The sequence below is a fragment of the Hyperolius riggenbachi genome, chromosome 4 (genome assembly GCF_040937935.1).
Source record: "Hyperolius riggenbachi isolate aHypRig1 chromosome 4, aHypRig1.pri, whole genome shotgun sequence".
Lineage (NCBI taxonomy): Eukaryota > Metazoa > Chordata > Amphibia > Anura > Hyperoliidae > Hyperolius > Hyperolius riggenbachi.
Window position 1 is genome coordinate 27,866,245 of NC_090649.1, and position 9,001 is coordinate 27,875,245.

General features: G+C 41.9%; 1 protein-coding gene across 1 annotated transcript in view; it reads left to right on the plus strand.

Moving 5' to 3' along the window:
* LOC137504585 (putative olfactory receptor 2B8) overlaps positions 1 to 3,158 on the plus strand; it is a 41,117-nt gene extending 37,959 nt beyond the window's left edge. Inside the window, exons 2-3 of the mRNA XM_068233166.1 lie at positions 1,785 to 1,815; positions 2,221 to 3,158. Of these exons, the coding sequence (XP_068089267.1) occupies positions 1,785 to 1,815; positions 2,221 to 3,158 (969 nt within the window). The remainder of the gene's footprint in view (positions 1 to 1,784; positions 1,816 to 2,220) is intronic.
* The last annotated feature ends 5,843 nt before the right edge of the window (positions 3,159 to 9,001 follow it).

A 9,001-nucleotide genomic window follows, 5' to 3' on the forward strand; every position in this document is an offset into this window, starting at 1 on the left:
AATGCTACTTTAACATTTTCTCAAAAAATACACATTCTTTTTGAAAAACTTTCTTCCTAACATTCATGAACAATTTCATGATGATAGCATGTACAGGGTCATTGCAATGAACCACAAAAGCTGGTTCCTTTTACATTAATGAGGAATGTTTTTAGAACGTGAAACTTAAAGTGCAGATTTTTGAAAATATACCAACAGAGCTCTGAATTTTAACGAAGTGCAAATTCAGCTTTTCGGCTCATCCTTTGGAAGCAGTTATATAGACTCTTCTGTCTTCCAGAAAGGACCCATGATAAAGATTCACACTTTTGGAATTGCAATGTGATTGGAATGCTGGACTAACGGTGAAGTGTACTTGGAAGCAACAAAGTAGAAGACACTTCTTGGTTCCAGAAAGGTCAAGTGTTCAAGAATGAGTGAACACTTTGGTATGGCAGAGACCTGTGATATGGATGCTGGACCAACTTGGTGAGGAATACTGGGAAGCTGTAAAGTAGAAGACCTTGTGTTTTTCAGAAAGGGTGAGAGAGCAGAAATAGTACTCACTTTTTGAGTGGCAGCCTGCAACACAATAACCCACCTGTGCACATACAAAATAAAAGTGCAAACTATACAACACGACCCCCCTCCTCTAAAGAAATGATTACACAATATTAGCACAATTCCATCCCTCATACACAAGAAACAACTCCCATAGCCACACTGCAGCATGCAGGATACCACCACACACACACACACACACGCACGCACGCACGCATGCACGCATGCACGCAAACACACACACACACACACACACACACACACTAAGCATTAACCTCCCTGGCGGTAACCCCGAACGTAGTTCGGGGTAAGCCATGCAGGAGGTTTTCTCAGGCCCCGCTGGGCCAATTTGCATAATTTTTTTTTTTGCTGCACGCAGCTAGCACTTTGCTAGCTGCGTGAGCACACCGATCGCCGCCGCTCCGCGCTCGATTGCCGCTATCCACCGTGCCGCGCCGCCCCCCCCCCCCCCAGACCCCGTGCGCTGCCTGGCCAATCAGTGCCAGGCAGCGCTGAGGGGTGGATCGGGACTCTGAATGACGTCACGACATCGATGACGTCGATGACGTCATCCCGCCCATTGCCATGGCGACGGGGGAAGCCCGATTGGAGATCGCCGGAGACGATCGAAGAGGGCGGGGGGATGCCGCTGCACAGCGGCTATCATGTAGCGAGCCCTGGGATCGCTACATGATTTATAAAAATTTTTTTTAAAAGACTGCTGCGCTGCCCCCTGGCGGATTTTAATAGACCGTCAGGAGGGTTAAGATATGGATATATCAAGATAAATTTTCAAAAGTCCACAAGCCCCCTCACAGTTTAAACTGAAAATAAATGTCTCACATATACATATACCGGAAATCACTGCGCAATATATTTAAATACAGTCTATTCTACCCGCCTCCTACCCCCCTCCCCCCATCCTTTTTTCTTAGCAATCAGTGCTCAAAATATTCTCAGACACTATTCTCAAGAAATACCTATCATGAGTGAATTCAGAAGGAGAGAGGCATAGAGAGAAGGGGTAATATGATTTGATATTTTGATGATTTACATTAATAGCTTGTAGCATTAACCACTTAATGACAATCTGACTTAAAGGCTCCAGGACATTTTTATAAGTCAAACAGTGCTGTTGCCGCTGTGCGCGTGCACATGCACACTACAGCGCGTGCAAAAAAAACGCCATAGAAAAAATATACCTTTATTTCCAAATAATATGTTGTCACCATACTTTGTACTAGGCGGCGGGTAGCGGCGCATCGGCGGTGAGCGGCGGCGATTGGGACCAACACGCAGCAAGTAAAGTGCTTGCTGCATGTTTTTAAAAAAAATTGTGAAAATCGGCCCAGCGGGCCTGAGCGGCGCCATCCAGCGGTCATGGACGAGCTGAGCTCATTCATACCGCTAAGAAGGTTAAATAAAGTTTGTGTGGGTGGCTGGTTAAAAAGGCTCAGTGGGCCACACATGGCCGTAGGTTGGGGACCACAGATCTAGGCCATGGTGTGATATTAGCCACCTCTATAACGTATCCAACTTTGTTTCCAACAAAGCTACGGTATCATTAAGCATATATTGAGCCAATATTGTGTCTTGGCAATACCCCCACTGCTGATCATTTCACAACATATGTTTTCCTTTTTTTTAGAATGGCTTTAAAAAATGATACAAACAATAAAGAATTCGTCTTGCTGGGACTTTCTAGTATCCCTTATGTCCAAAACATACTTTTTGTGGTTTTTCTGGTCAAGTACTTGGTTATTTTGCTTGCAAATTCTCTTATTATCCTGGCTACAGTCGTGGACAGAAGGCTTCACACGCCAATGTATTTTTTTCTCAGAAATCTATCTTTTGTGGACATCTTCTATTCCTCCTCAACTATCCCACGGATGCTGAGAGATCTTTTATCAGCCAAGAAAACGATTTCATTTGAAGAATGTGTTACACAAATGTACATAGCTCTATCACTGGGGTTGACAGAATGTATACTTTTAGCCATAATGGCCTACGATCGTTATATTGCAATTTGTTTTCCCTTACATTATACCACAATTATTGGCACAACTATATGCATCAACATAGCTATAGGAGCATGGGTTTGTGGGTTCCTGTTGGCTGTTTTTGAAGTGACTCTTGTATGGAATGTAGATCTTTGTGGACATAATAAAATTAACCATTTTATTTGTGACGTTCCGCAAGTCTTATCGTTGGGTTGTGGAAATGTGACGTTTGTTGAATCTGCCATTTTTGTGCTTGGCATCATCATATTAATTTTACCGGTTAGTTTCATTGTCATAACCTATATTAAAATTATAAAAGCCATTTTAAAAATAAGTACAGTAGCAGGAAGAAAAAAGGCCTTTTCAACTTGTGGATCTCATATAATTATTGTGACTTTATTCTATGGCTCGGCTATGGCTACCTATATGAGACCTCAATCTGAGTCATCGTCCGATAAAGACAAATATTTTGCAATCTTTTATGCTGTAGTAACACCATTATTGAATCCGCTGGTTTATACACTGAGAAATAAAAAAGTGAAATCAGCTTTGAAACTGTGTTGGCTGAAGCACCATGTGACAAATCATAAAAAAATAAAGCACCCCCTCAAGTCATAAAATCAAATATCAGTTCTCCTACTGATATCAACAGAAGAGCACCAGCAAACACTGCAGCTCAAAACTGGTTGCACATCAATTTTCATATTAAGAAACTATAATGTCGAAAAATGCCAACAAATATTTTGCTGTGATAGAATGAGGCTGCATTTTTCTCCTGCTCTCCTGGGTCCAAGCTCAACTGTCTCCATCCTCTCTATTAACAGCACTTTCTGGCACATGGGTGGCTTTATGGCTTCCACAGAGTGTGGTGACCCAATTAACTGACACAGGATGACCAAGTATAAATCAACGATACCTTGAAAAAACTGTCGTGCTTTGCACATGGTGCAAAGCAAGATGGCACCGCCAGATTGAGAAGGGCCTGGTGTATTGGAGACCAAACCTACCAGCAAGGTTGTTGACCCCTAGGAGAGATAGATCGGCTAAAAGAAAGAGCGATAATAGGGCACAGGTGCAACCCTTGGCAGAGCAATGTTAAGAAGGAGAGACTGAGGATAATGAGCCTTCTAGAGCAGAAAGTATTGAGTCCCATAAAAAGCATGCATCTGTTCCTCACCACCACTACACTGGACTGGGCTGGACATGCTGAATTGTCATTTGTCAAGCAAGACCTGGCCAAGATGAGAAATAGAACGGAGTGGAGTTTGGTAGTAATGGAAGATACTGTCAAGCCTCTGCAGTCTGCTATTGATAATGTGCATCAATCTCTTTGATATTAATTTATTTAAATTGGACAATGTGAAAAGTTGTTCTCAATGGTCCAAATTCAGATTTATAGGAGTTCCTGCAAAATCAGAAGGGAACTACCCTGAGATTTGAAAATGTGTTAAAAGATTCCCTACCAGACTTAAAGGAGTAGTGTAAGGGGGTGAGGGAAAAAGAGTTGAACTAACCAAGGGCTTCTAATGGTTCTCCACTGACGTCCTGTGCCTGCGCAGCCACTCGCCGATGCTCTGGTCCCTGCCGCCAGGACCGAAGCATCAGTGAGTGGCTGCGTGGGCACAGGAGGTTTGCGGGGGACCCTTAGAAGGCCCAGGTAAGTTAAACTCTTTTTCCCCCTACCCCCTTACAGTTCTCATTTAAGCCTCTCACATGATTAAGGAGCCACATTTGCTCCGATTCGCATGAGCTTTTATCTGTACTATGTGATGTCGGAATAAAGAATAAAGGATTTTGTACTATTACATAACCATCTGGTGCAGTCGGATATCTTTACAATTGTTACCTGTTTACCAGTTAGAAGAGCTGGACAGCTGTCCAACTGCATGTAGATGACCTAGTGCTTACACACAACTAAATGACTCCTAAGCCACCAACATATAATAGATCAGATAAGGATGGGTTCCAATGTACAAATACTGAATTGTCTAGATAGGATATGTAACCTAGGACACTATCTAGAGTGCTAATTTTAGGGAGGAGAGGGGAGTGGAGACTAAATCCTGAGTGTATTCCAACCATTATGTTCAGAGGTCTGGTTTAAATCAACGGGATGTCATAGTCCTCTATGTATTATGAAAAACATAAAGGTTGAAGGCGTTGGTATTCAGGTCAAATGTCTCCTGGCTTCAGTTGGAGTGGATGCACTCTGACATCACTACTAATGGCATTGCATTGCTTGAGGGCTCTCTCTTTACGTGAGGAGAGGCTACTTCGCAGTTTAGGATAGATGATGTCTTATGGTTTTTAATATTTTATATGCTTCGTGTGTTGTTATCCTTAACCTTTCTTATGAAACTGTGCATCTGTTTCAATAAACTTGTTGTCTTATCATATTGACTGTATCTGGCGTTTTGAGGAATAACAAAGTACCTTGAGCAGTTGCTGCTTATTTTAATACCATAATTTTTTCTGCAGCAACACAACAGCTCAAGTACCCCCTGAACCCACACATACCATGTGACTGCGACTGCAGGGGTGTCCAGAGGTGTGGGAGGGCCCCAACCACTAACCTACCATACCTCTGATACTCCAGAACAGGGGATTTGTGGCTACACTTGTTAGGGGTGTGAAGAATCCTGATAGCCACACTTGTTTTATGACCCTTGTGTGATGGACTCCACGTGCCTCCAGGTGCCCGATGATGGAAAGGTGACTCACTCCCCCTCCCTAGTGCCTCCCTCTTTCCCTATACAGAGTCCCGAGCTGACCGTAAATGAGAGGTTACTCACCCTGCTCTCGGCATTCCACTGACGAGATCTCCCACCAGTCAGGGGCACCTAGCTATTTGATACTGAGGTTCCTCTGGCAGGGGCGTAACTAGACATCACTGGGCCCCCCTGCGAAACTTTGGATGGGGCCCCTCCACCATCAGGCCTGGATTTATGTTTAGTTGCTTTCTGCACAGGAAAACTGAGGACTAATGTGTTGTCCCCATGCAGATAAAAACACTTAAGTAGATCTGGGGGTAGCATAGATTGCCTGACATTTCCTTTAAGTCTAATGCTGGATACACACTATGAGATTTTATGGTCGATATACTGTCAGATCGATTATTTCCAACATGTCCCATTTGCTTTCTGATCGATTTCTGAGCATTTTCTGATCGATTTCCATTAACTTTAATAGGAAATCAGTTGGGCTGGTTTGTTAACTGCATTTGCAATCTCTTGTGATAGAAAGGATGATTTTTTCCCGTGATTACCTTTTGGTAGTTCTTCAAGTGGAGGATTAAGGCATGTTTGCCTTCTGGGGACTGAGATTTGCGCCACAGTCTCTCAAGTTTTCGGCCTTGTCTTTTCAGCTCTTTTATAGCGTTATCAAACCACTGTGCATGATGGTGTGGAGTAAGATATTTGGTGCGCAGAGGAGCAATTGTCTCAAAGGTGGAGGACACACATTTGTTGTATTTAAAGTGAACCAGAGACGAAGCACCCTTGTGTATTTTACCATAGAAATCAGTGGGAACATTAGAGAAAACATTTACCATGCTCTCTGTTCCATCCTCACTGCTAAAAGTGTCTGTTATCTAGCTGAGATAAGAATCCCGGACTGAGCATTGATTCTGGCTTTGCTATAATGACTCAGCTATAATGATTCCTGAGCAAAGCCAGCAGGGGGCAGGCTTGGACTTGAAGACAGCAAAGAACACAGTCTCAGCTATAATTATTCTGTAGCAAAGCCAGACCGAATGCTTAGTCGGGATTCTTATCTTAGAGGTGATAACAGGCAAATTAAACAGAGAACAATGTAAGAAAGAGCAGATTAGGTGTTTACTGTCATGTTCCCACTGATTTATAAGGTAAAATACATGAGGTTGCTTCATCTCTGGTTCTCTTTAAACACCAGAGTATCAGGGTCCAAGCTGGAGTCAGTCAATTCATCAAAGCTAAGGTTATCTCGGATATGTTGAGGTGTTAGCCCTTTTAAGCGGTGGTATTTTATTTGATTCTTGACCTAGTGCTTAACAGCTGGTATTGAGAGGGAGAAGTGCATAGTGTGATGGTCTGACCAGGCAACAGGATTAATTTCCACATTGGCTATTGACAGCCCAGTATGGAATATAAGGTCCAGAGTGTGACCTTTCCTGTGAGTAGCAGAGCTGATTGATTGGAGGAAGCCCAGTTCATGTAAGGCACGAGGTAGCTCTATTCCAAATTGTGAAGAGGAGTCATCCACCCATGTATTGAAATCTCCAAGAACAATCCATCTGGGGTGTTCCAGTGTTAGGTTGCATAGGAGGTCTACAAGTTCCTTAAGGAAGTCTGAGTATTTTTCTGGTGGGCGGTAGATCAGCAATATGTTAATGTTTTTCTCAGCTGAAAGTTGCACCCCCAAGCATTTGAGTTGGTAGTTTCTACAGTAAGTGGTCTGATTTTCAAAGCTGATCTAAAGCAAAGTGCAACTCCTCCACCCATGCGTTCTTTCTTGTTGCAGTATATCACGGAATAGTTTGTTGGCACGGCGGCCTCCAGTGTGCGGCCAACTGGTTCAGAAAGCCAGGTTTCAGTCAGAAATCAGATCAGAAGACTCTATTAGATCATGTATGATTGCTGTTTTGTTGTTTATTGATCTGACGTTGCAGATGGCCAGTTAGCACACGTGCATTGCGTTTGGTGGGTGTTCCCATCAGGATGTGTGGGCGGAGCCTAGGGCGCTAGAACTTCTGTGCCTTTAGGCTCCTGTGATGTAAATCCGAGACTACTGCTACTACTACTACTACTACTACTACTACTACTACTACTACTACTACTATAAATGTAGAAAAAAAAGGCCCATATGTATAGCACCACTCCAGGAATTATAAATATAACAAAGTTTATTTAGAGAAAATATATCATATAATGATTGACACAATGGAAATTTCAATATATAAAAACAATTAAAAAAGACCACATTGTCCTAAAAATCCAGCTGCAATAGTAAATATAATCCATTTATATATCATATATACAACCACATAAATGGAAAAATTCCTGTATATATTATGATTATGATATATACATGGATTATATTTACTGTTGCAGCTGGATTTTTAGGACAATGTGGTCTTTTTTAATTGTTTTTATATATTGAAATTTCCATTGTGTCAATCATTATATGATATATTTTCTCTAAATAAACTTTGTTATATTTATAATTCCTGGAGTGGTGCTATACATATGGGCCTTCTTTTTCTACATTTATAGTTCCTTCTTTTGGGCCCAAGCACACCCAGATTGTGTTTGTCAGTGTTGCGGACAAAAAATCTCATGTTACTGCTACTGCTACTGCTACTACTACTACTACTACTACTACTACTACTACTACTACTACTACTACTACTACTACTACTACTTACCTTAACTAATGTCCAGCACTGCGCAATATGTTGGCGCTTTATAAATACAATAAATAAATAAAAATAAATTATTATTATTACTATACAGTATGTCAATAACTGACTACTAGAAACAAATTACTATTGTGCTTGTTAAAATGACTTTTTACGCCTGTTCAATAAACTTAATTAGAGTACACAGACATTTTCATTTGGGAAATATCACTCATGGGAATTCTTATTAATAGAAAGAGTTTATTTTTCGTAAACAAAGTCTTGTCTATAAAAAAGGACACCATCCAACAGCCTCCACCAGTCTCTGGGGCTGATCACATTCCTGCTGAGATTTGCACTTTTGGTATGTTGCACAGATGTTGTCAAACATGCCTGTCTGCTTTTTTTCTGGAGATGTTGGTTGACATTTACACAGGCAAAGGGCTACAGATATGATTATTTCAAACATTGTGAATGCATTTGACACCAATTCTGATGGGATTAATTAACATCTGCTGCATTACAGTTTTATATTGTATTGTATAGGGTCTTAATTATAGAATTCTGTATACCAGACTTTTTTCAGAGCATTTAGATTATTTTAATGTTTGCTTTATCCAAAAGGGCAAGTGGAGGACAAGGTTCTGTTGTGCGGTACAAGGTTTCTGTAGATGAGGTTGAACGTACTGTCCATGCGTTTTATAATAACATGCATGTGTACACACACATGCATGCAGAGGAAAAGAGGAAAATGTTTAACCTCCCTGGTGGTACGCAGTTTCAGAGGCTGCGTCCGCGGGAGGATTTTTTTAAAAATAAAATGTAATTTAAATGCTTAAGCTAGCACTTCGCTAGCTAACTATGCCCTCAAGCCCCGCCGGACCTAACTAAACACCCCGATCGCCAGCAGCAACGTTTACCCCTCTGCGATCCCGCGAGAGCCGCAGCGTCACCATTTAGCTTCACTTGTCGCTATGGCGACATTCGGACATGACGTCTGACGTCATCGACGTCATGATGTCATGCGCAGTCCAGATCCTCCCCATAGCGAAGCCTGGAGCTGATTGTGAGTCTGCGCCATCGCGGG